The 26,518-nt window shown below is 39.4% G+C and overlaps 3 protein-coding genes across 5 annotated transcripts; 1 reads left to right on the top strand and 2 right to left on the bottom strand.

The window, feature by feature from the left end:
- Positions 1 to 1,310: 1,310 nt before the first annotated feature.
- Positions 1,311 to 11,180, bottom strand: lats1 (large tumor suppressor kinase 1). 2 transcript variants are annotated; one of them, XM_022199824.2, is made up of 8 exons: positions 10,920 to 11,180; positions 9,892 to 10,348; positions 9,225 to 9,345; positions 7,137 to 8,596; positions 5,940 to 6,522; positions 5,245 to 5,427; positions 4,239 to 4,345; positions 1,311 to 4,161 (listed from the first exon to the last, which is right to left on the bottom strand). In XM_022199824.2, the coding sequence occupies exons 2-8, from the start codon at positions 10,234 to 10,236 to the stop codon at positions 3,652 to 3,654; spliced, it is 3,309 nt and encodes a 1,102-aa protein (XP_022055516.1). In that variant the 5' UTR covers positions 10,237 to 10,348; positions 10,920 to 11,180; the 3' UTR covers positions 1,311 to 3,651. The 2 variants fall into 2 exon arrangements, with proteins under 2 accessions (XP_022055516.1, XP_022055517.1); XM_022199825.2 differs by having other exon boundaries at positions 9,892 to 10,295.
- Positions 11,181 to 11,946: 766 nt separating this feature from the next.
- Positions 11,947 to 17,283, bottom strand: nup43 (nucleoporin 43). The gene is made up of 8 exons (XM_022199821.2): positions 17,030 to 17,283; positions 16,523 to 16,645; positions 16,081 to 16,158; positions 14,651 to 14,813; positions 14,364 to 14,499; positions 14,092 to 14,243; positions 13,850 to 13,966; positions 11,947 to 12,823 (listed from the first exon to the last, which is right to left on the bottom strand). Exons 1-8 carry the CDS (start codon positions 17,147 to 17,149, stop codon positions 12,594 to 12,596), a joined length of 1,119 nt encoding a protein of 372 aa, XP_022055513.1. The 5' UTR covers positions 17,150 to 17,283; the 3' UTR covers positions 11,947 to 12,593.
- A 130-nt stretch (positions 17,284 to 17,413) lies between these two features.
- pcmt (protein-L-isoaspartate (D-aspartate) O-methyltransferase) lies at positions 17,414 to 26,242 on the top strand. 2 transcript variants are annotated; one of them, XM_022199823.2, is made up of 8 exons: positions 17,414 to 17,700; positions 20,992 to 21,096; positions 21,202 to 21,233; positions 22,967 to 23,071; positions 23,248 to 23,368; positions 24,365 to 24,450; positions 24,571 to 24,797; positions 25,262 to 26,242. In XM_022199823.2, exons 1-7 carry the CDS (start codon positions 17,520 to 17,522, stop codon positions 24,748 to 24,750), a joined length of 810 nt encoding a protein of 269 aa, XP_022055515.1. In that variant the 5' UTR covers positions 17,414 to 17,519; the 3' UTR covers positions 24,751 to 24,797; positions 25,262 to 26,242. The 2 variants fall into 2 exon arrangements, with proteins under 2 accessions (XP_022055515.1, XP_022055514.1); XM_022199822.2 differs by having other exon boundaries at positions 17,415 to 17,700; positions 24,571 to 24,740.
- The last annotated feature ends 276 nt before the right edge of the window (positions 26,243 to 26,518 follow it).

Genomic DNA, 26,518 nt, shown 5'->3' with positions numbered 1-26,518 from the left:
TCTTAAAAATGTTCTCATGCAGGCCAACGTCAATCTTTGTAATTTTGAACGCCAAGGAAATACAGGAGCTAACTGAAGGAAGGTGAGAAAACTGAAAAAAATATTTAAAGTCTAGTTTGCTGTTTTTGCTTGCACATAAAAAAATAGCATCCTTTTTGGAAAATTTTCAAAATAATGCACTGTCAGTGCACTGTGTATGTGTGCTAGCTGGGTTGTTGTCATGTCTTTGGCGCCTTCTGGTGGTATGAGCGGGTAAAACCGGCCCCCAAATCACCACATTTATTTTTTATAAAGGATTTTTTAATGATTATTTGCTAGTGATGATAGACACAAAATCCACAAAATAAGGCATAATAACATTTACAGCGGTAGACTTGTGTATAACTACTTATTAACTGGAAACCCCCTCAAAAACGAGGTGACACACCTCAAGGGGTTATTCCAAATAAAGAATTTGTCTATAACTTAAGCAGTTGACGAGATGTAAACTTTAATGTTCATATTAAAGGTGCTCTATTAATCATCACTAAATGATTTATTAGCCAGTAATAAAAGTTTATGAATGGTGCCTTATCAGAAAGATATTAATAACCATAATACATGATTGTCAGTGGTAAGGCCTACGGTGTTGTTACACTGACGTGTTAAATTGACTGTAGACAAGTTCATTTATTCAGGGAATGCAGTATCTAGTTACTAGCAGAGGCTGGAGCCAGGGAGCCTGTTAGGTAGAGATGAAAATATACATTTGAACATATTTGTATATATTTGTTATCTGTGATTGAAATAATTGAAAAATGTGATCCTTTTGATTTTTTTTTTTGTGTTATGTATTAACAGCATTGTAAATTTTAACCCTAGTCATGGATTCAAAACTTTAGATGAACTAAGACTAATGTAAAATGATGCTGCCTTTGGCATCTGTTGGAGTTTTAAAATACATATTTCTAATTTAGACACAGGAAATTTGTATTTTCTGAAACACTATCCACACGACAATGTCGAAATACCACTCACATGCTAGCTTATGTTTGGTGTTACTTCATTTCCTGACTAAAGCCAGGGTGAAACTACAGAATTTATCAAGTCAAACCCAAGAAGTGTTCCGCTTTCAGATTTCCAGTTGTCTTTTCTGGCAAACTAGCATCAACAGGATTTGAAGGCATTTGAACATCGTGAGACCATACTTACTATTGAGCAACTAATCAGCAGCTTAATTGACGATGAAATGAAAATATGCTTGACGTTTAAATGAGCAGTTAAATAATCTGTTACTAATTCATACTAATGAAGATACATCACGGTTGGTGTTCATGTAAAACACATTTTGTTCTTTACATTCTTTATTTATCACCCTCTTCCCTGTTTCCAAACCTCCCAGAGCAATAACGTACACAAAAATAAAATTCTCTCACAATGAAAACACAAAACCAGTGCAGAATGACAGTGGTCACCATTAAGTCATAACAACTACATTCAGAGATCTTTCCTACACACACAAAAGTACAGCGGGTTACAAAATCATCATGATATGTGATGAAGAGTCCAGTTTCTCTTTATTTTCAATACGGCAGCACACAAAAAAATCAACTCTGACAGTGGCCTGTGGTGTTTCCCCAGGTCGCCATGTGAAGTATTATAGGATGTCATGATCAGGTGCCAAAAAGGCAAGGTACTTCTGGATGATTGTGTAACATAATACCACAAAAACTAGCTTCATGGTGTTGTGACAGTTTGTTTCTAAATGTGAGTTACTGTAAAAGAAAAAAAAGTTAAAAAAAACAAACCTATTTAGTGCTTTGGTTGAGAGGTGAGCATTAAATGGCAATGAAAGTAAGTTCAACAAAAGGCCTTAAATCTATTCAGAGTCCTGTGAATTAGTGTTAAAAGATACATATTAACAGAAGGCAGCAGCGGTGGACACTGATGAGGGCCTGCCCAGAAGGAAAACTAAAAAAGAAAAAAAAAATCAGCTGACAGGGAAGAAGAAACATATTTACATCCACTGTATACAACTTAATTTATAAATACATTTTAGGTATAAATTAGAAAAATATAACAAGACACTACTGAAGTTCAATCACCCACTTCTACTCTTATTTAAAATACCAGTATGATTATTAACCCTCTTTATATTTGGTGAAAGATAAAATAAAATTAAAAAAAATCATAAAAGGCACAGCAATGAATAATTAGAATAATGTATCCCTGCAAATTTCTAAAAGTCACTAAATCCCCATGGCAACAAACATTAAAATATAAATTAAGACAAATCTTACTAATGAAAGTAATTCCAACAACAAAAATCCCCACACTCAAACAGCATCTACACTGTTTCTTAAATAAATTAAGGCTTTAGGGGGTTTGCAATAAGTCATCAATGAGAGCACCCTGATTTTGCTTTTTCCTGCTTTCTGTTCCTTTTAGGGTTTTCAGGCAGCACACATCGTACAGCGTCACCTCTCACAAATTAAAATACAACACTTCCGGAAAACAAGCCAAGATTTATAGTAGACTGAAAAAGGCTACAGACAGCATCTGGTTAAGCTTAGCTTAGCATAATTATGTTAAATGGAAGCCCCGATTCTGGCCGAAGGAAAGAAATTCTACCTACCAGCATCTCTAAAACTCCCTACTAACATGTCAGATCTGGTTTATTTGCTTGATAGGCACAAAACTGAAAGTGCTGAATGGAAACCGTGCACAAGCCTGATGATGCATATATAATGGTTGTTCTATGCCAAAAAGTAAAGATTTTCTCACACTAAAAATGTTTCATTTCACTGTAGATTTGTATACATCCTGGTTGCAGAATAAACATCTGCAGTTATAGTGTTAAGACAAATTTGAGAAGCTTCAAGCTTTTACACAAGTCAAGGTTCAACAACTAACCCCCCTTGAGTGAAGTATTTAGGCAGGTGCTTTTAAAACATATGAGACATAACTCAAGTTGTAATCAGAAGTAGTCAACCTAAACAAAATTGGCAAGAATATTTCAAGAATGTTTGGTTCCAACTTTTCAGATGTGAGCTTTTTTGTGTTCTTTTGTCACATGAAAGAAACAGCATGTTACTTAGTGAGCCTTAGGTCCTGATTTTACTTCCTTGCAGGGTCAAACATGGACAGCTGCAGACACCACGAACTGCTCACCAGTCCACTTGGAGTTGGTTGGAAAGAACTTGGATCCATACGTCTGCACTTTTCTTCTTTTGAGCTGCACAGACTCATGGACTTAGGGAGATGATGAAATTTACATCATGTAGACTTTCGCGCACTACCGGATTTAAAAAAAAGTATAGGCTTGGCCTTATTGGTGTTAACAGGCAGATTTCTTCCCCTTGGACCAAAGCAGGGCACCTGTCTCTAGTGTTTAAGGTAAGTGAAGCAATTTCTGGCCAGCTTCATATTTACAGCTATATCTTTATTCCTATGGGCTGTCTCTGGGCAAGAAAACAAATGTTGAACTATTCCTTTAACTTGTAGTGTCAATTCATTGTTTGTTAAGGCGACTGTGTACTGCAGAGTGTATTGACTGTTCCTACAAACATACTTTCCTACGTTCAAGAATTTACATGCTGTACTGCTGCACTCCCCTTCACACAAAATCCCTTCCACAAACTTATATACAAGCAGCTCAGCTGGCCTCAGCTGCTACACGTAGACTAGGTCTCGGCCCTGTGTTTCTGGACTGGCTGCCTCCTGCATTGTGCCCTCCGAGTCTGCCTCGTCCTCGTTATAGCCCTCATACTCGATGGGTTTAGGGCAGCTGTATGGATGACCGTTGTCGTCAAAGAAGCGCCGAAACGTGAACTCGTAGAAGGCGTGCTCAGGGTGCTTGCCGTTGCGGAACCAGCCATTCAGGGTGTCATTATGGTTGTCCTCACCATCGCTGTCGCTGCTCCACAGTTTATCTGGGTCCACAGGGTCAAAATTGGAGGTGTCTGTGGAGTGAGCGATGGTGGGGATGTAGGGCGCCACCTGTTGTCTCAGGTCACTGGAGAAATCAATGCTCTTAAAGAAAGGGTGAGTTTTGATTTCGTCTGCACCGTTCTTTCCGAGGCGGTCCTCGGGGCCACGGCACAACTTAACAATGAGGTCTGACGCCTCTGGGCTGAGTTTGGCTGCCGGGGGAATGTGCAGCGTGCTCTTCCAGTTTATCACCTGGTGTCAACAGACAAACAACATGAGGAAACAACAAACTCTGTGGACACAAAACCTTTCACTGCTGCTTCACATACCTTCAGCTGCGTCTCCAGGGGTGTGGTCGCTAAGAAGGGAGGCTGTCCAACAACCATTTCATACAAGATGACACCAACACTCCACCAATCACAGAGCTGGGTATATCCTGCCGCAGATTATAGACAACATTGTATTAAACATACTGTAAACTTCTCTTAGGAGGGTTTGGAATCAATATTGTTTGAGACACTTGTTCAATTTCAGTGCTCTGTTGCTTATTTCAGTTGTATTTCTATGCATAAAGACACAATTATCTGTCAAATGTAGCTTACACAATCTTGCTACAGCTAAACGAAAAAAAAAATCTATAGACCAATAATAAACACATTTGCAAATAATTTAAAATACTTCAAGAAAAATTTCTGCGTCTCCAACATGAGGTTATTTGACTGAACTGGGTTCAACTGCAAGCTGTGTTTACTTAGTGCAGAAAGGACACGAGTATGGAATAGTACATGTCACTGTTTAAAATATCTCACGAGAAACTACCACTTTTCCTAGAATTTTACACATACATGAAGTGGTACATGTTGGTTTTCTGAAATTTCTGTACAATGAATGATCAAAAGAATTCCACTTCACTTTTTCATTTTTTATGATTTATGGCATTTTAACTGTAAATGTATTTTAGTTTTCTCTCTACTTCTAACCACAGTTTCCACAGAGGTAAAAATGGGGCAGGAGGAAAAATCCATCAATTATGACTTTGGCACAGATACAACTGGCTTTTGAGATACAATATAAATACAAATTTTTGGAAAATAAATTGTGTGCATCTTATGATATGTAATGCTGATGCTGCACATGAGCAAAAATCATATTTTTTTAACATACTTAAAAGCTACCCCAATAAAGTGAATGTCTTAAATTTTGAGCTGCTCGTCAACAGATTCCTGATAAACATGGTACCACAAGTGAAATATGGACAATCCAATGTAAAGGGGAAACAAATGAAGAGTAATATTTACTTCCGCAGTAAACTGTTCTAACTCTGGTCCACTGTACCTGTTCTGAGCAGCACCTCTGGTGCTATATAGTTGGGTGTCCCCACAAGTGAGTGGGCCAAACAGCGCTGGTGCTGCCTGGCCTTTCTCCGCTCCAGAGGCTTCAGGCGGTCTGTACAGCGGCAGTTGGCCGGATCTTCCCATTCCTTACTGAAGTCCATGCTGTCCTGCCTCACATGATCTCCTGGAGAGAGATCACACAGTACCTTTAAGCAACAGCGTTTATTTTATCAGGAGAAATTCTAGAATCGCTAAAATTAGAAGTCGATCAGCTGTCATTTCTGAAGTAAAAATGCTACAAATTTAGTGATTCTAGCTTCACAATATGTTAATTTGCTGACTTTTGTAAGTATTCTGTGGTACAAAGTCAGATATCTTTGGGTTGTAAACTGTTGAGATAAACCAGACAGTTTGAAGCTGTCAACCACTATTGTATTCTTTAAAATGTTCTGAATAATAGATATCATTTATAGACCAGCTAATAATTTGTTTGTTGCCGTCAGGCATCTAATGAAAAACATGTTCTTGTACTATGAAGGTCAAGTGAATGGAGCTCCCGTTTTCCTTCAAGCTAAATATTTTTTTTAATTAGCCCATTCTTATTTGACAATTTGTGATATGCACTGTAGATTATAAAGCAAATGTATTACTACAGAAAACTACTGAACTGTTAGTTACTAAAAACTTATTACCTACCACTCTGGTAATATTTGGAGTCATGGGTCCAGCGGAAGCCAGTGCAAAGACCAAAGTCAGTCAGCTTTATGTGTCCGTCTCTGTCGATGAGGATGTTGTCTGGCTTGATGTCTCGGTGGATGAAGCCCATCTTATGGACGCTCTCTACAGCGCAGGTGAGCTCTGCAATGTAAAACTGGGCCAGCTCTTCTTTAAAGATTCCAAGTCGAATAAGAAGGCTCATCATGTCCCCTCCAGGAATGTACTCCATGACAAAGTACAGGTTGTCCTTGTCTTGGAATGAATAGTAGAGACGCACTACCCACTCGTTGTCAGCCTCAGCCAGTATGTCCCTCTCAGCCTTGACATGAGCCACCTGGTTTCTCAGCAGCACGTCCTTCTTGCGGAGCGTCTTCATGGCATACAGAGCTCCTGTATCCTCTTTTCTGGCCAAGCACACCTCACCAAAAGCTCCGATGCCGAGCGTCTTGATTCGCTTGAACATGGACTTATCCATCTTGGCCCGCTTTAGCCGGATGTAGTTAGATTCTTTCTGACAGAGCATCATACGCATTTGTTCTTGGGCTTCTGAAGACAACCCCACCTGAGTGCAGCAGAAAGTCAAAAGTCATATACAACATACAACAGCCAAAATATTCATTTAAAAAAAAAATCACACACATCGAGCCGTGGTTAGAAATAAATGGCGTTGAGAGAAACAATTGAAGACAATTAAGGAAATTAAGGAAACCAGGGCAAAATGCATTTAAAAAAATTACTGTAGATGCAAACATAAAATATCTTGCTGTTAAGTGTTAATCTTCTTTTTATTCCAAAAAAAATAATGCACATGCAGTGTCAGGACCAGTAAGATGGAGGTCATGGAGTGGGGCAAGCATCCAACGTACTTTCATCAGAAGATGCAGTACATTTAAAAGACAAACACCAGTCTCTCAACAACACCTTACTTGAATGACTGATGTGTGTGGACTATTGTGTATCACAGGACAGCAAAGATACCTTTACCTTTTAGATCAGCTGTTAGTGACAGCAAGGAGAAAAAGAGAAAGGAAGAACAGCTAAGAATAAATAGAACAGCATGAAAAAGAATATAGTCAGATAGCAGAGTGGTGACAAGATAGTAAATAGGGAAAAAAAAGTTGGAAATTAGCAAAAAGTGAGAATTTTTTTTAAAGTGGCCAGAAAATTCTTTCTCACCCTTTGCATCTCATTTTCCAGTTGCTTCCTCCTTCGAATCCGCTGCTGATGGTTCTTCAGTATGTTCTCCACATGTTGTTCCATGAAGAACTTGAAGGCCTGTGGAGAATATAGAGCGATTCTTCCAGACTCCCCCCTCCGCTCTTCATCTTTCTTGTTTCGGCGGACAGGAACAGGTGATGTTGTGATTTGCTTCTTCTCTTTCTCTGTTGCTGCAATGCTCTCAGGACTTTCTGATGCCTTGTCTCTCGCATTTTCACTGCTGCTGGTCTCCTCTTCAGCAGGTTCTTCTCTGCCTGTGCCCAGCTTATTGGCTCCTGCGTCATATGCTGGGGGGCAGGGTGCAGCCTGCTGCTGGAGGAGGTGCTTTGGGTAGGGTGGAGGGGGCCCCTGGTAGCTGGGGACCTCTGCCACTACAGGGATCTGAGGGACTGCAGCTGAGGGTTCTGGGTAGGCAGGTGCAGCTGCAGATGGAGGTACCTGCTGCAGCCATGGAGGGTGTGTGGGAGCGACAGCAGTGTGTAGTTCAGGTTTCTGGACACGCATGCTTTTGACTGGCTGCAGGATAGGAGCCTGTGTGATGGCAGTGACAGTGGTAGCAGAGGGCTGGGAGCTGGCTGGGTGAGCAGGTCGGCTGTTCAGCTGGTGGTTATTGAAAGAATTTGAGCGGACTGGCTTGTTGTGCTGCCATGATGGGGACAGATCCTGGTTGCTGCTGTTGCCAGAGGAAGATTGGGGCTGGTTAGAAGCCAGAGGAGCCTGGGACCAAGGCTGAGGAGGACCAATACTGTACATGTCGAGGTTGTGACTGTTACGGTTGGGAACCATCATGGATTGAGGAAGGTTTCCACCATTAACATAAGAAGGAGACGATGCAGGTCCTCCCGCCTGCATCTGCTGATCAGTGGGACTGTGTCGGCTGCTCTGGTTGACCGGGTATGGAGGAGGGGGCTGTCTGCTGCCTCCTGCCATGTAGTCAGACTGGGGGGAGCCATTCTGAGACCAACTGGAGGGGAAGGTGAACTTATTCCCCCCAGAGCTTTGCATTATGATGGGTTGGTGCCCCACAGGCACTGGGCTGATACCACGCTGATTCTGAGGTGCTGCAGTTGGGTACCCATCAGGCCAGGCCCCCTGGGGTACTGGAGAGATGCGGGGCACAAGGTAATCCATGTTTCCAGAGTAACGCTTGGTTGATGGGTTGCTGTCCCAGGACGATGCAGGAGGCATGGCACCACGGTTTGGTGGAGGTGTGACACTGCGTACCTGAGGAGGCAGTGGAGGGTTAACTCTCTGGCTGTTAGCAGGATGGCCCTGTGGGAAGGCAGGAGGCGGTCCAGGACTGTCTGAGCGGTACATCATTCCATCCACCATGAGAGGACCATGTCGAGTAGCCAGAGACTCCTTAGAGCCTTTCCAGCTTGGCCTCCTCAGCACAGCTTGCTGGATATGAGAAGCTCCTGTAGAAATAACAAAAACAGTAAAAAAACAAAACAAAAAAACAATCAAGCTGAAGGGGAAAAGGATGAAAAATTACTTGTAGCACTTTATAGTAGCACAACAATTAAAACCAATGCCCAGGTAAAACTATTTTGGTCCAATTGAAACAATTCCTATGTTGTGCAAAACATGTAAAACCCACACTTCTGCATTAACATGTACAACTGTAGTGCTCTCTCTGTATCCAAGAATCAGCAGTTAATTTGGTATGCACAATGTTATTTGGGATGACAATAGGTGAATAACACTGCTTGTTGTAAAATACTTTTGAAATTTTCTAGGATTTTTTTTTGCAAACATTAGCAATAAATAAAAGATAAACAGCACACCTCTGTTGATACTAAACAGATACAGCATCCCTCTACTAGTATGGACTATGACTGCCACTGTAAATGAAAATCAAACAATCTACTATGCAACTTCTTCCCATAACTGATGCAGTGACTCATATTCTTTGTCACCACCTATTGTTATTTCTTTAAGCAAATGTCCCAAATCCTGCAAACAATATCATGGCTGAATGAACAGACCTGGATGGATGATAAAAGAGGAGAAGCAACCGTTAATCCCAGTGGACTGTTTACATACCTGGGGCTTTCAGGCCTGTAGCGTTGGGGTTGGCAACAGCCATCTGTTCCCTCATTGAGTCTTGGTAGCTCACCTTACCCGTGTAGTCAATAGTCAGCCCCGCACCTCGACTGCTGCTTGGCTTAAGAGACAAAAGTAAAACAACTGACATTTAGACGATGGAAAAATGCAATAAGATGCAAATAAGCTGTAAATATACTAAATGTTTTTTGTTGTTCTTGTGCATAATACATCATCTAAATGGTCTTGAGTCTGAGGTGACACTTTTAAAAAATGCAGCAAATCCTCACAATTAAGGAGGTGAAGGATTTTAATTAAAATATTACTTTAATGCAATTAGTCAGTGATCAGAATCATCAAAATTATAACCAACAATTGCTGCAGTTCTGAAAATTACTTGTTAAAGGTGAACACTACTGCAATACATACTGTTCCACTTCATACCTGGACGGCACACACTCACTCAAAACAAGTGGCAAGTGCCAAGTGAGAAACTACTTTTGTAATGTCAACTGCACAAGCTTGCCATTCCACTTTGCATGCCTGTCATTTTCCACATAATTCTCCAGTCAACAAAGTGCCCTAAGTTATTATCCTCTATTATAGAGATATGTATAGAATGACATTCATCCACAGTCCTTCACAATAACCAGTATTGTCATCTCACCTCCTCAAACCCAGCATATGGGGGTTCCAGCAACGTGTGTTTGTTAACATCAGAGCCTGGAGCGCTGGGCTCATTGGCAAATGGCAATAGAGACTTGCGGATCTCCTGTAACTTATGGTAGTGATTTTTGGGGTTGCTACAGCGCCCCTGTTGCCTTGAATCCTCAGGGTGCATTTTTCCAGGTATGGGAATGTCCACTTTAGGCGGGTCAGAGGGTTTGGACAAGTTACGCAGGCTCTTCCGTATTTCCTGTAGCATTTGTTGGCTGTTGCCACTGTAGTTGCTGGCGGGGAACGTTTTCGGTCTCATCTGTCTGTATCCTTCGGGTTTCTCCCCTCTCTTCATGTAAAAGCATGTATGTCAATAACAATGAAGGAAATGAAGAGGATGTCACCACTCCAGGGCTGCAACGATAGAAAGGGTCTCTGATATCTGACCTCACATCTGTGTGCTACTCCTGGTAACATAAGACAAAAGAGTATCATACGTATAAGCATCCAGTGTAGCTGTCATGTGAGGCTGAAAGAGTAGTAATAACAGATAAACAGATGATTCTGTCACTTACGAGGGAGTATGAGCCATTAACTTAAAATGTTTTATTTCACTCGATTTATCATTTAATTTTAAGCTCAATTCGTTGTACAAAAATTAAAATTTAATAAACCTGCCACAAAAGAAACGGTACTCTTGCACACATCAAAACCTCCTCCACTTGTTAGCGTCGTTAGCATTATACGCTAACAGAACGCTATCTTCATTCTAATTCTCCTGAGTAGGGAAAGGTAACATTGCATGCTGAAATTGTTTGTCACATACGCCCAGTTATCTCCATTAGTTTGACACTCACGAATTGTAAACTCTAGTTAACATAATTTAAGTTTTCATAAAATGAGACGACGCAGCCGAACGTCCGCGGCCTGTGTGTTAACGGCATCCATTTACTGCTAGGCTAATTCAACAACAGGTTGCGAATTAGCCTGCTAGCTCCTAACACAACTGGCAACAGCTAGCTGAGTTGGACAACTTACCAGCGTCTGTAGCTGCCACTTTCCTCGACACTTTCCTTATTTTAACAGCTAACGTCGCTTGCTTGACCTTTCGCGGCGACAAGGACGCGGTTTTAAGCAAAAATGCCCTTGTTGTGCTGCGCTGGCTCGTTCCTAGTCGTATTGAATTCCTGGGATGTCTGAATGACAAGTACAACAGCGTCAAGGTAAACACGAAACCAACGACACTCACTTCCAGCTGCTGCAGCTTCAACAATAAAACAAAGTTCAGTTCATTACAGAGATCGCCGATAAACTTGCTCAAAGTTTACTGTATGCTCGAAGTGCAAAAGAAAGAGTAAAAATGCAGTGCGATTTGAAATTTCCAAGTGGAACAGCTTTAATGGGTGTATGAATACGTTAAGCTAGAAACAGTATGAGTACTATTACCAGTATAAACAGTGCATGTAATTATGCAAGATAAAATAATATCTAACATAGCCTATATATGTATATGTTTAATCAGGTAAGTTTTTATTTTACAGAATTTAGTAGTGTTTTAGTAATTAATACTTAAATAAGTTTAGTAAATTCACTTAATAAAAAACACTAGAGTTTTTATATGTCAGATAAAGATATTAGATAAAAGTCCAATCTTTTTTTTTCTCTGCTGGAAAGCACTTCAGCTTAATCTGTTTTTAAAAGCACTACATTAATAATGGTGACTTTAAATGGCTTGACAATTTAAAAAAAATAAATAGAAACAAGTAGTGGACATTATCATTGTAATAACAAAATGCCCAATGATGTCATTAATACAAAACACTTGCTCTTCATTTATTTTTATTTCTTGCTCCTGATGTGGAAATGTCACCTTAAAATCCAGTTTGTTTATTTGACATTAAGAGATTATATGTACAATGTAAATACAAATATGCACACAACAGTGCAAGTAAATAAAACTTTTCATATTTGTTCATTTCCAGTTTCAGTTAATAAGAGGATAATCTCGGACACAGTCAACACCAGTTACTGAGGATGCACACAAAACCTAACTCTCACAATGGTATCATGTTAGAGCTTTAATTTGAAAAGAAACACCAGAAGCCCCACTAAGGGAAACATTAAGTGAAGCCTGGGAAACATCACACAAGTTACCCAAATGCTGTTTGCTTTGTGCACTTTACAGCTTTCACATCACACCTGAACCATTTATTTACCTGTATCTCATCAGCAGCACTGATTTAATCAGGTAAAGATGTAACATTTAATTTACAGCAGCTGCAGTATTTTAACATAACTAAAACAAGAGCTCAAGTAGTGCTGGTGTTGCTGTTTCAGTCTGTGAGCCTTCCTGTGACGGTCAGCCTTGAATTTCTGTATTAACAAAACAGTCAATTAAGTCTTGAGTTATGCATAGAAAGGTTTTATTTTTAGGAAATAACTGTTTGTATATGTACTTCTGTACGAAATGACTGTTGAACTGAACAATTCTGCCAGGAATGACTTACAAAAACCTTGATCCATGATGATCCGTTACCGCACAGGTAACTTACAAATGAAGCAGTGTGTAGGACACAAGTAAAGCTAAACTTAACACAGAGCATTTTGGACACCGTATATGATTTAAAAAGACATTATACCTTCTGTTGTGACTGAAATTGACATCAAATAAACATCTTCATCCACATCTTCTGCTTTGCAACAAAACCCTTTTTAAACTGGAACCTGTCTGTTGACAAAAATAGCCTCTCCATCAGTCCCACAGACAAGACATTGTTCAAGTACATCCAAGCTGTTGACTGACAGCGTCTGGCTGGGAAGCATGTGACTTGTCTCCAGACGGCCTTTACTAGAGTCCCCGCTGAGCCAGGCATTGATGAGGGACTGATTCCCCCCAGCTGGTGCCATCGCACTGCGAGACATCATGCTGCTGTTCCTGCCACCTGAGAAAACAATATTATGAATTATTACAGAAGATTATTATGACCCCATACTGTTGTATATTAATGTTGTGTTCGATATGCCAGATTTGAGATTTGGGCTGACTGTCAGTTTTTCTGACAAACAACATATAGAAGCAAGACATTAAAGACATTAAATATGAACATATTCTATGACTAAATTGTTTGTGATGTCATGTATGATTCTCAATGCTTGTTGCAGCTATTAGCTGAGGAAATTTGGTAACTGGTTTATGTTTAGAGAAGCCATAAATCACTCTTTACAGCTAGATATGCTTGAATAAAATTCACGATGCACAATATTTCATTTCAGCATTGACACTGCATTGTGTACAGAGTTTGTTGGCATGCAGGCTCCACATGTGCACAGCAAAATGTGCGAGGAACTGGAGAGAAATACAAAAAAGAAATATATGCTTGCAAATAAGACAAGCAATGTAGGGCTGCACAATTATTGAAATACTGAGAATCACAATATTAGCATTTCACTGAGCATGGTCAAATGTGATATTGAAATTCAAAATGTGTACTTTGTACACAGTTACTTGGCACATATAAAACAGTCCTTGTACATAAAACCACTTGGTTTCAGCCTGCCTCTTTTCAAAGTAATTTTTTCAGCACACATTTGCCCAAGTTGCAGACTTATCATGTAGTAACTTAGTGGAGACTAGAGGCTTTTCTGTGCACAGCTGTCTAGCTACTATATCCTGCATGTGAGGTGTTCAGGAAACACTGGGAAATAATAAAACACCTGCACCATTTTCACACAATTTTATAATCTTGCACTACATAACTGGAGAACATTGTAGTTGTAAAATCTGACCTAAAATCTTCAAGACTTTTTGCACTAATGACTTTTACATTGAATCTCTGTTGTAGTAAAAAAAAAAAAATACTGTTTTTGGAGCACATAGCTACTTTCTAAAATGTTTATTACTGCCAAAACTGACTAGCAGCAGCAGAACAATCTATAAAAACATTATATCATCTTCTTAATTGACTTGCCTTGTAAGAAGGAGGGCATTTCAGAATGTGAGGAAGTCTCCCAGTGTAACAGTGAGCCATCTTCTGAACATGTAAACAAATGATCTGGGTTGGTTGGGTGAAAGTGAACTTCCCACACTGTCGAGAAATCGAAAGAAAAACATATATAAACAGTAATAATTCTTTGCATGCATGACATCTTTGAAAATTACTTTTAATTGCCATATGGGTAAATTAATTTATCTGCCCAAAACAAATCTTACTTTCAGCAGAGTGTGCCTCCATAAGTGAGAAGGGCGTGTTGCCTTGTCTCACATCCCAGACACAGAGCATGCCATCCTGGCCTCCTGTCGCCACAATGTGCTGTTGATTTGGATGTCTGTCCACACAGTGCAAAGGAACTCTATCTCCAGACCTTGCGCAGGAAAAAAAAAAAAAAAAAAGGAAAAAAACATAGAAAAGTAGCCAAAAAATAAATAAAATGCTCAAACCAATATGTTTTCTTTTTCATCTTTTTTTTTTAAACAGATCTTACAGAGAAAGAATCTGGGAAGGTGAGTTGCTTTGCTGCCTGAAATCCCACAGCTTGAGTTGGCCGATGGAGTTTACTGTCAAAATCTCTGTTGTCCTCAGATAAGTCACAGCATGAATCGTGCTGCTGTCGGCATTCTCTTGCAAAGGTGAAACAATTCAATAAAAATGTTAGTTTCACTTTAGTTCACATGAGTTGAAAATGGTACGTCATGCTAAAAAAAAAACAATTCTGTCTGCATATTAACATGACATGATGGTCTGGCTACAGCAGATGAACCTCAATCTCACCTATGACTCGAACCACTCCCTCCTGGTCGGCTCTAAAGACGATGATCCTGCCATCTTCCCCAACTGTAACAATCTCAGGACTGCTGCATACAACACCAGTACAGGGAGCATTGTCACATGGATAACGATGTGCTCTTGCCCACTGCTGAGCAATGGATATTTTCTGCAGTCAAGAGATAGGAGACACAGGTAATTAAACCATATCCAACAAGTAATCACTGGTGTCAGTCCTTTACTGCCGCTATTTGCTGTGCTCACATATACTGTATTTTATTGCAGACAAATTCCTAGTAAAGCTGTTGTCAATTACTCATTTTTCAGTGTCTGTTGTCATACAACTGAATAGGTATGAAATAGTAAGTGAAATGCAGTATGTTAAGACTACAGTACATGTTAACCAGCAGTAACATCAAAGCCATTTCTAAGCTGTACCTACTATTAACCTACTGGTTTTAGTCATGTTTCAAACTCACCACACAAATGAGTTAAAGATAATGTCTACGCTTGATATGTTTAAATATTTGAATGTAAAATGATCACTCTGAGAAAAAGTTAGCAATGACAGAATGCTCTCAACATTCATTCACATCTGTGTCAGCTGTTTAAGACAGGAGTGCAGCTGCATTCAAAAGATACAGACACTGAAACAGCCCATTTAGAACAGGGTTCAAAGCAGGGTAAAATGAACCATGTTTGTGGTATTTTGAAATGAAACTTGAAAAACACAATCTGAATACGTGTGAGACTTCAATCAACTTATTAAAACACTGTATAATATGGGACTTTGAATAAAGGTTCATAAAATTATTGCTAACACCCCTAAGGACACGGTGTAAGTACTGTTTGCTTATTTTTAACCCTTTCATGTTGGATTAATAGCCTCAGGATTACAAGGTAAAGCACAGCAACAGAATTTTTTTCACTAGCCCAGTTAGCTCCATTTACTTGCACACACGTGGTTCAACTAATTATAGCATTTTTGCAGGACTGCTCAGCATACGTAAAGCCAAATGAAGGATAAATCCTAGAAGTCAACCCCCAACTATCTTTAGCCAAGGATAAAGAGTCAGGCCCAATAACAGGCCCAATCAAAGGAATTTACTTCAGATTTAACAATGTTTGTTTTAAGATATTTTTGTCTTGCACACGAGCGACCTTACATAAGTGACGTCCCTAAATATATTTTCCCACCACATTCTTATTGATTTTTCATTTATATTGCTTAAGCTTTAATCAAAAGCAACAATTTAACTTCACAAAAATGTAAGAAATGCCTGTAAATCTACCAAGCTCTACACAGAATGGCTGCATAAAATGTGGCTACAGACATTTGTCTCAAGTCTGATGTAGTTGTAGTTTGTAGGAGGATTTATGATGACCTACAGACACAAGATTTGGATAAACACAATGTATATGAAACCTGATGGTACCTGATTGTTTTGGTGATGATGGAATATGGTGACTGCTCCTGTTGAAGATGCTGTGACGATTCTGTCTTGGTCCAAAAACTGTAAATAAATAACATAACAGAAGTAAATTAGATCTGATTGTTGAAGATATTCTTCCAGAGCGCATCCACCTGAGTCAACATTTTCCAAATCAATGCAGAATTTTAAAGATTATTTTGGTCTGATAGAAAACAGACTATTCTCTGCAAAAATACAACAGCGACCAAGTCATAGAACTATCTTTTATAACAACAGTGTTTCTTTAAGCAAAGCAACTTCTAACTCAGAATGACAGTTGACAATAAATGCTATCAAGCAGTGACTGTAGGCCACAATGAAGTGCTCGATAATCTCAGTATAACATTCCCAGCACTACAATATTACAGGCTGCCTAATTTGCTTCACACCGTATTGAGTGTCTTACTTGAAGGTCGAGAACATCTCCATCGTGTTTCTGTTCACATGAAAGCTGCGGCTCCCCTTCAAATTCATCTTCCATAGCAGAACTTCCATGACTTCCAATGGACCAAAATGAAATTTTGTTGTGCTGTAGAGACAAACATTTGAACGTAATAATTCAACAAATGTTGGAATTGAAATGATGACGCAGAACAGCCTTTATTTCACATTTTCTCGTGGAAATTTATCAGCCATAGCGAAAATACAGGTTATTTGCCTTTACGCTAGAAAAAAACAGTTGTAGTTTAGCGTTACTAATATCCCAGCGACAAACTGAACACGTTCTAGTAGTAGCGACATGCCGAAGGGACACAGTTAGGTTGATATCATGTCTCAAATCGTACTCTCATAGTTACAACGTGTGTAAATATAAATACATTGTACAAACATGTAAAATTTGGTTATTTTTCTATGACGTTGGGCGCGAGGTGCACTCACTCTTATCATAAATAAGACCAGACAACTTGCCCACCTCGTTGTCCCACGAGCCAGTTGCAAAAATGTCTGGCTGTTGCAGAAACGAATGCGATATTGGCCGCCATCTCGTTTTGCTGATTTTCTGGGACACGTATTTAGCATTTATACTCTCCATGAAATCAGAAATAGCTGTTCCTACTTAAAACAAATAATTGGTGTTAGCTTAGCATTCATGAACAAGACCAAAATATGCGCGCCCGCTACGCCGTACGTAACTACGGTGGCCCTCTAAGACCAAAAAACTGTCAACTAGATTTTCTCACATTTGCTGTCTAACTTGTGTTGCACTCCACCTAGCGACTGCCGTTTATGTTACTGCGGCAAAAGTGTTAATGCACTCAGTGAGGAATGTGGCTTTTTCCCTGCAACTAACATTGACGTAGGCACATGTCCATACAGATTTAATTATTTTATTTCATAAACTATGGCTCTGTTGTGTGTAAGGGCGTGTGTTTGAAAGGCAGCCCTGCAGTAAAATCATTTGGATGTCTGGTGACGTATCCGCCGCTCCGCCGTCTGCTCTGGAGGTTGTCAGCTTCATCGGCAAAACATTTGGCGCAGGCGCGGCACTGACAGCTGCTGTCTACTTGCTCCGCAAAGTCTGTCTAATAATGGCCTGGAAATCTGGAGGAGCCAGCCACGCAGAGCTTGTCAATAATCTCCGTAGTAAGTATAAATGCTTCGTTGAGCGCCAGCACCGACAACTTCACCGACGCGTCGGTACAAAACGGTTTAGTTAGAAGGCTGAGATGAAGACAGGAGGGGCAGCTAGCTGGTTGCTAAGCTGAGTGGTATGTTGTTGTTGTTGACCTAGCGTTACCTTTCTCCACCCCTTTCTCAAACCACGTTTACGCTTAGTACAGATGCATGCTTCCGTAGCTGTAGAAAAAGAAGCATTAAAGATACAAATTACCTCTTCATTGTACGTGAACGCAGAATATGTGTGCAGCTCTGTTTTGTATGGAGTTAGCTTAGCCTGCTAGCTCTATGTGCGTCATTTGGGACGTTGGAGCTAGCGGTCGCCGCACTACAAGCGAAGAGCCGTGCCTACATTCATTGATAGCTGTCTCTATCATTCATTGTACTTTTACAGTGAATGACAGTGGCAGCTGTAAACGTGAGACTGGTTTCTACAGCGCCTTTGTTTGTGGGTGATTGAAAACGACAACTTGCTGTGTCATAGCGGCAGTTAGTATTTGCTGGCTGCAATAAATGAGCAGTGACTCAGTATGTCATCCTATCAGACGACTGTTATGTGGTGCTAAGTCCACTACGATCGATGCCACCAATGCCACATGGTTTTATCTGCCATCAGAGGGTAGTGCATTGTGGGGTAAACACAGAACGTCAGTCTTTCACAGCTACTTTAATAATACTCCGGCTCTGAATGAATATGTTTCTCACATGCCACCAAGTGACGTTGATTGTGATGGTATCTGCAGACTTGAAAGTACAAGTCCACATTCAATATTAAATATCTACCGGGTCTATTTATAGTCTGTGCTGGCCAGCATATCCTTGCAAGCAGCAAGCATTTTGCCAAAAGCTGCATGGTTTGGGGTGCAGTGCCCTGATAAACTAGAATAAACAGAGATGTTCTGCAACTCAGTTTATCATTGACCATATGTTGCAACTAGTGAGATAAAAAAGGAATCTGTTACATAGAGAAGTTTAATCCAACTTCTTACTATGCAGTGCATTCTATAACATATAAATATGTAATAGTAACATACCTAAATGCTGAAAATAAAAAGCAAATACAATTTAAACAAATTACCCTCGGCAGGAGCTTTTCTCATCAAGTCCCTTCATGTTGTCTTTTAATGATGCAAGTTTCTTTGTACCATCAGTACAATTGCACATTTTCAAGTGAAACCCTTTCTTATTTAGTTAATAGTATATGTGCTAAGTGAAGCAAATTTCGTATTATTTAATTTGATCTGTTTTATGTGACTGTTATTGTCTATTTAACTGGACACTGACCCATTTAGATGCACGAATGGCTTAAATTTAACCCTGAGTTTGCATAAGCTGCATTTAAGCAGGTCACACACAGGATGAATGCTAATTCACGACTTTCTTATTGTCTCTGCCCTCCTGGTCAGTACTCAGGACTGGTCAGCACAGGCCTGTCTCATAGTTTCTCAAATCTTGAAGGCTTCATACATTTTTAAAGTTCACCATGCTGCATGCAGATGTGCCTCCAAATTCTAAACTAAATGGTATTATAGCAGAGGAAAAGCATTACATTTCAGTTGTTATGTTGGCAAAGACGAATTTGAATTTGCAAATTGGAAGCAAACAGCTTGAGATGTGCCAGTATGGGTTATTTTAATTTCAGAAATCACTTGTAGGTGTCCATCTGGCAGCTTGTATGGTCTGTTTGTAATGTATCCTAAAGCGGCGCATAGCTCTGGGGGTGGGGGGAGACAGTAATGAGAGCAGCACCGGCTGTTGTTGGCTTTTCCTGTCTTTGGCTCAAGCTGCTACAGGAACCTGTTAGGAAGGGTTAGACTGAAGACACTAATGCATTGGGGAGCTTTCCTGGCTTTTTCCATGACTTGTCTACAAGCTTTAGTGCTTTTCTTCCATACATACAGTGTATGTGATAACCACATGTGTTGCTTGTACTTTTGCAGCATTTTTTGTGCTACTTTTCTAGAATATTTCCATGTTTTCATGTTGGAAATACTGTGATTTACATGCATTTTCCTATTTTTATTGCCTTTTTGTCAGTTTACTCAAGTGTTTACTTTTACATACACATGTTCATGTTTCTGTTGTTAAAATGTGCCAAGGTATAGCCTGTATCAAATGCAATAATAGCAGTAATATCCTCTGTCACAGTATAGGTCATCTTATATCACAATATTAATATGTATTTTAATACAGTAAATTTTTTTGGAAAATCATTTGGGACACAGTTAAAAGGTTAAAAAAAACACAACTTTGACAGGAATGGCTGGTTTTGGCTGATCAAGTGAATTAAAATTCTGAAAAACTAAAGTGTGCCATCAGAAAAGATACACTTCACAGTTTATGTAAACTTTAGTTTTTACTCAAAGCAGTCCTGATTTGGAAAAATGTCAAAGTGTCACAATATTCTCAAACACAGTTGTACAGTATGTGTGGCTTTCTGTAGAGGCCAGCACACTAGTGGCACATGGTCTCATATGTATGTTTCAGTCTTCTGTTCATCCTTTGTTTTTCTCAGATTTTTTGTATTCCCTTAATTAGCATATTATTATCCATCCATCCATCCATTCTCCATACACCGCTTTATCCTCATTAGGGTCGCGGGGGGTGCTGGAGCCTGCATATTATTATTTGTAACTTAATTTTCATCCCTCCATTTTTTTCTTTTTTTAATTACTTGGTGTCTCAGTATTTTCTGCTGCTTATTTTCTGCTCATTTATTATAGACACGCAGTTATGTTGTCTTTCATTTCTATGTGCCATTCTCATAGGCTGGGTGATATGGATAAAATCCACCAGGCATAATTTTATATTGTAATGTGGACACAGGAAATTATCTGGAAAGTTGTTTGAGAAATGGGTATAATAAGTTAAAAAATAAGACAGGATTGTCTGTTTAGATACTGGACATGTCATCATAGTGACTCAATCTGTGTATTTTCATTTTATCATAAAGCAGAGTGGTGCATTGATTTAGAAAATTACCCACAATGGTCTAATACACTCAGTGTTACAAAGGTATCAACTCTGATGGTTAACAAATTTTCACAGTATGTAACATATTACCAAAGCTCAAAGATACAAGTAACTGTAGTAGTGTTGTTGTGTTTAATGTCCCTGAATTTACTCAGCTCTTACCTCTCAGTTATTTCCTCCGTGTATTTTTTTAAATCTCTGTTTGATTCTGCTGCAAGATTATGTAATCCTTTTCTGCCCGTGTCTCCATAACGCACAGTGACACAAACTCTTTTGCATCCTCAGAAAATGGCATTATTAAATCCGACAAAGTCTATGAAGTCATGCTGGCCACAGACCGAGCACATTTCTCTAGGTGTAATCCTTACATGGACTCACCGCAGTCAATAGGTATGTTTGTTCTTGTAATCATTCATGCATTGCAGCACAGAGCAAAACCAGTCTGAGATCTGAGAGATAAACTAACCTGATCTGTGCCTCTCTTTTTACCAAAAGGCTTTCAAGCAACTATCAGTGCTCCACACATGGTATGAATTTAAGGACTTTCAGACATTTCAGCACCCTGTGAATCACAGCTTAGAGTTTTTTTTTTAAGCTTGCTCCAATTCAGTCAATGCTAATCATCTATTTTTAGTAGATGACAACAACAGTTAACTAAATCTTAGCAATTTTATGTATTTGTGTTCAATATTGGTATGTTAGATTGTTATATTTGTCAAAACCTGAAGCAAACTAATAAAATGAGTCAATGAGTCAATACAGCTAACAAACAGAAAGAGGCAAGCAGTGATGTTAGTTAGCTAGCCACGCCTTATAGATTGACTTTAGGGTCATTCTGTGTGGTTTCACCAGATGGTGGTTGCCACACCATTTTCAAATTAGTCCTAAATTTGCATGCCATTAGATAGTCACAAAAGTACTTTCTATGCAAAATTATAGGCCTGTAGCTCAAATAGTTTCTGAGTTGTGGGGGTCTGAAATTTTCAGAATTTGGGCTATAAAAAGCCTCGCCAGGTTTTTTTTTTTCATCTTTAAGTGGTTAATTCTCAGCCTCTAGACATACCAGAGAGCTGTGAGTTGGTAAACAAGACCTCTGCATGTAGCTAGTGCCCCACAAACATCCTCAGGTGTTTCCCTACACTCTGCAGGCCATGGGGGCTTACTAAAAATGCTAAAAATTAAGAAAAACCTACTCGCAAGTGGGGTTTGGGACCTTAAAAGTACTAGAAATACTGCACAGAAGTGTTCTGACACCCCTGGATTCCATTCTACACAAACTTGTGTGATAACTTAGCAAACTGGAGCTTTCTAGGTACCTCAGTTTGGAAAATATGAGCTCCCAAAGTTGGACGAGATTTTTAATTGACTATTTTTGGTGGCAAAAATCTCAGTGTGGGACAGGTACCAGAGACCCCAAATTTTTCTACAAGACAGTTCCATCTGTCTTCTATCACTGCACAAAAAAGCAGCAGGGTTATATTTGTAGTTACTGAGATATTCTTACTCAAAATGGCATGGATAATGTCAAAATCATTTTTTGCTTTTCAGTACTTTAAATTGGGATACAAGTATTAGTAGTCATTCCAGTGGTAGTATTATGTATGTTTTGTTCTTTTTGAAATGTGAGTTGTTAAAGGTGACTACCTTCAAAAAGTATGATGCTCTTTTTGTGTCACAATGTCTAGTTTAGAGCAATACCTGTAGATATCATGACATGTTGACACCCATTTGCAATGCATACATGTAGTTATAACATACACATTCAAATTACATGTACTAACTTGAATTCAGGGAGCTCTGTAGTAGTTCATGGTTGATTAATTTAAAAATACAACAATAATGTTGAATTTTACAGTATCAGTGCAGTGGGATTTAACATGAGCTACTTAGGTATACCTAAGTTATAACTTACGGATAATCACCCATGAACTACTACAGAGCTCCCTGAATTCAAGTTAGTACATGTAATTTGTGTGTGTATGTTATAATTACATGTATGCATTGCAAATGGGTGTCAACATGTCATGATATCTACAGGTATCAGACTTCTATGGCTATGGATGGAAAGTACTTTTGTGACTATCTAATTGCATGCAAATTTAGGACTAATTTGAAAATGGTGCAGTAATACCCCTAAGGAATATCTGGTCATTTCGCCTGGAATGACCCTTTATCCTACTGTGAGTCAGTCTTAGCAGCAACATGAATGCAGACTGATGGATTGTAAAGTAGTTTTCTTGTTGATGCCCCCTCCACCCAGCACGCGTATGCCCTGGAGCTTCTACACGATCAGCTGTATGAGGGAGCCAAAGCTCTGGACGTTGGCTCCGGCAGTGGAATCTTGTCTGTTTGCTTTGCACGAATGGTGAGCCACATATATGACGGGTAAACATATACAATTTCTCTTTGGTGTCAGTCTGATTTATTACACTGATTGACACATTTATGTGTCAACCAATCAACATAATATCTGAAAAAAATGTGTGTAATGAGGTGGAATTCTTTTATGAACTTATCGCCATCCTGCTTTGTCCTTTACAGGTAGGTCCAAAAGGGAAAGTTATAGGTATTGATCACATCAAAGAGCTGGTAGATGATGCAATAACCAATGTGAAGAAAGATGACCCCAGTTTGATAACATCGGGCCGAGTGAAACTATTAGGTAAGATTGTCTTTCATACAAAATTATGGCATTTAGTATTTTGCTCTGTCATCAGACTTTTTAAAAAAAACATTGACAGCTTTCTATATCTTATAAAACAAGAGACAGTGTAATGGTCATCAGTGGAGAAAGCCATAGAGTAGACGGCATGCAGTACTAAATAACTGAGCAGTGACTTTCTCCGTTGGCAGATTGAAGTACTGCTACAATGAGGTCAACAGACACTGTTTTGTATGATTTTACAACTTCGGTCTTTCCATATTTTCCCCTTGTGCTTTTGTATGTCTGTAAATTCCAATTTTGTAAATGTTTTGCTAATTAATTAAGTGAAATTAACATTCTCTGCATACTGCTGTGTGTAATTAGTTGAAAATGGATTTCCATCTGATAGTGTTTGCAGAAACAGTTAATAAAAAAATACTCCCAGCAATGCAATAAAAGGGGGCACAACAGAGACAACACAGAAACAACATTCTGAGGAGTAAAAGGTGTAGGCTGAAGCTTCAGCTTACTGCGCCCACCCTTTTGTACAGAGCATAAGTAACAATATTTCATGTCAAAAGTAACATCACAAGAAGAGCTTCTTTGTTTTTTTTTGGCAGATGTCAGACCAAATAAGCTATTTTCAGACACCTTTTATGAAGCTGAGAGATTTATTAGTGTGCTTAATCGGTGATAACAATCTAGATACCATTGTCAAAATACTGTCACATTAGTCATACCTTATTAAGTTAGTGAGTGAAGATGTTGAAATGTAATTTTGTCAGTGTTGCTCAGCTATTTACAGTATGAGTCCTTGCTTTTACTGGAGGCACTTTGTAGTTTAAATAATGAGGTGAAAATTGGCTATAGATTTATCAGTAATAAACAGTACAGAATCATAGGTAAGAGCTGCGACCGCACAGCAACATGAGTGACTGACAGTCTGATGAGGACATTTATCAGCGTTGTGTTGAGTCTGGCAGCCAGTTAGTGATACCCTGTTGTGTGTTTCAGTGGGAGATGGGCGGATGGGCTTTACGGAGGAGGCGCCGTATGATGCCATCCATGTTGGCGCAGCAGCACCTACTGTCCCTCAAGCTGTGAGTCTCTTGGAATGCTTTGAACTCTGTTGATCAAGGCCATGGAGCATATTCAGAGATGAAAAAACACATTTAATGTATTTTATGAAAGTCATTACATAAATATTGTGCCTCTTGCAGCTTCTGGACCAGTTAAAGCCGGGCGGCCGGCTCATTCTCCCTGTGGGCCCGGCCGGAGGAAACCAGATGCTGGAGCAGTACGACAAGATGGAGGATGGCAGCACCAAAATGAAGCCCTTGATGGGGGTGATTTATGTGCCTTTAACAGACAAAGACAAGCAGTGGTCCAGGTGGAAGTGACTTCCTTCTCCCCCTCCTCCCCCTCTCTCCTTCTCACAGTGGCAAAGGTGAAATGGTGTGGCTTGGAGCAGGCAATGGATCAAAAGAGGCTGCATTTTGCTGCTTGTTGACATTTTTTGCTTCTTCCATACCATACCAAAGAGTTGCACGTTTCCTTCATTTTATGTTAACACCATAGTTTGAAATTGGTTCTGCCCAACTAATGCAGTTTATTCTGTTTGGGAACTAAACACCAGAGAAATAGCAGCAGTGTGAAGGCGTATGCTTGGTTTTCAAGAGCATGACTGCTTTGTTAATTTGGATGCTTTTTAGACAATAAAACTCACCTTCAATTTTTTATCTTCTCTGTGAGATGTAGAAAGAAACAGCTACTGTTTGACTTTTATCATGACAATATATCTTCACATTTTGCATGGAATTCTAACTCTTAACTCTGTTTGCATGACAGGAGGACGCTTGTTTCTTGCAGGTCATCATGTCTTTTCTAACATTTGCATTCCGTGTCTCACAGGGATGAACTTTGAAGAGGAAGGCAGTCCATAATCCACCTTTAAGTTTGAACCTGGAGAAAACTTGGATGGGGGTCAGCCCTTGACATTTTGTTCAAAGCAGAATAAAACATGCTCTTTTTGTTTTACATCTAACGAGGGACTAGAGTACCACGTTGATGACAGCCCTGAGGGGCTGGGAAGAAGGACTGCTTGAAGCTCAGCACAGAAATATTGGAGAGAGTTTTTTGGTTTTTCTTTTCAGGCCTGCATCCTCTTGGTTATGTCTTCTTTGTAACCGCTGGATTTTAGGTTTGTTTTTCTTTTGTGGTCTCACCATTTCAATTGCAATCAGAATTTTTACAGCATTACATTTCAGCAGCATCAAAGCTGAATATAGAAGGAACACTGGACAACGAAGAAGAACGCCTGAGCCTTTTAGATAAGTCACCTAGCTACAGTTTGTATGTGTGTGTGTGTATGTGTGGATCATCTAACAGCAGACTTCTCTGATAAAATGTGAGCTTTCTTCCCCTGCCAGCAGTATTACAAACACACACGCTCAGACACACAGACACACTCTCACATACACAGGCAACACAACGGCTGATGTAACCCACACATCCTGTTTTATGTGCAGCACTCTTAGGTCATTCTACACAAAAAATAACGCATTGGATCATACTGAACATACTCCAAAGAGAGCAGAGCACTAATAACACCGACACGCGTGCTTTCCACTTGGTGACGTGTTGCTTTCTGCCGCTGGTTTCCATTTACAGTTTGTGCAGGCTCTACTGGTGACTGACACTAAATGGGGTAGTCGCTGCTTTGCCAAAATAAACTCCAACAATATAAAGCAAATGAATGTCTGTTTTCTTGGGAAAAAAACATGGAATGAAAAAAGCATATTTTACTTTGGGTGATCTAAGTTATGGATGATAATTGGCTTTCACAGTTTCTGGAATGGCATATGAAAATAAAGAGACGCTTATGTTTTTGTCTTTCGTTACTGATTTTTTTTGTGTGTACAGGCTGCAACGGATATTTTTTTAGAATAGTGAAGTCAAGAATCCAGATCCACACAGGACAATCTCACATTCTAAAAATTTGCTCACCAAAAATAGTTTTTGTGAATATTTAAAATAATGAAAACTTTATATTGAAGTTTTATTATGTTTTTTTTCCAAAATATAAATGCACAGAACTGCTAGGAGAAAAATGAATAATTCTGGTAGAGAAATAGAAATTGTTTTCATTCCTTTTTCCTCTAAGAATAG

This window comes from Acanthochromis polyacanthus, chromosome 16, assembly GCF_021347895.1.
Source record: "Acanthochromis polyacanthus isolate Apoly-LR-REF ecotype Palm Island chromosome 16, KAUST_Apoly_ChrSc, whole genome shotgun sequence".
Lineage (NCBI taxonomy): Eukaryota > Metazoa > Chordata > Actinopteri > Pomacentridae > Acanthochromis > Acanthochromis polyacanthus.
Note: the sequence above shows the minus strand (reverse complement) of the source record. Positions and strands in the feature narration are given on the sequence as shown.

Excerpts from the sequence above, each read along its gene's own strand:
- lats1 (XM_022199824.2), bottom strand. The coding sequence starts at position 10,236 with ATGAAGAGAGGGGAGAAACCCGAAGGATACAGACAGATGAGACCGAAA. Across the intron at positions 4,346-5,244 it reads AGAGGTGCTGCTCAGAACAG|GATATACCCAGCTCTGTGAT; the intron begins GTACAGTGGACC and ends AATCTGCGGCAG. Across the intron at positions 4,162-4,238 it reads CCCTGGAGACGCAGCTGAAG|GTGATAAACTGGAAGAGCAC; the intron begins GTATGTGAAGCA and ends TGTTGACACCAG.
- nup43 (XM_022199821.2), bottom strand. The coding sequence starts at position 17,149 with ATGGAGAGTATAAATGCTAAATACGTGTCCCAGAAAATCAGCAAAACG. Across the intron at positions 16,646-17,029 it reads CTGGCTCGTGGGACAACGAG|CACAACAAAATTTCATTTTG; the intron begins GTGGGCAAGTTG and ends TTGTCTCTACAG. Across the intron at positions 16,159-16,522 it reads GAGATGTTCTCGACCTTCAA|TTTTTGGACCAAGACAGAAT; the intron begins GTAAGACACTCA and ends ATTTATTTACAG.
- pcmt (XM_022199822.2), top strand. The coding sequence starts at position 17,520 with ATGTCTGGTGACGTATCCGCCGCTCCGCCGTCTGCTCTGGAGGTTGTC. Across the intron at positions 17,701-20,991 it reads GCTTGTCAATAATCTCCGTA|AAAATGGCATTATTAAATCC; the intron begins GTAAGTATAAAT and ends TTGCATCCTCAG. Across the intron at positions 23,369-24,364 it reads GGGCCGAGTGAAACTATTAG|TGGGAGATGGGCGGATGGGC; the intron begins GTAAGATTGTCT and ends TGTGTGTTTCAG.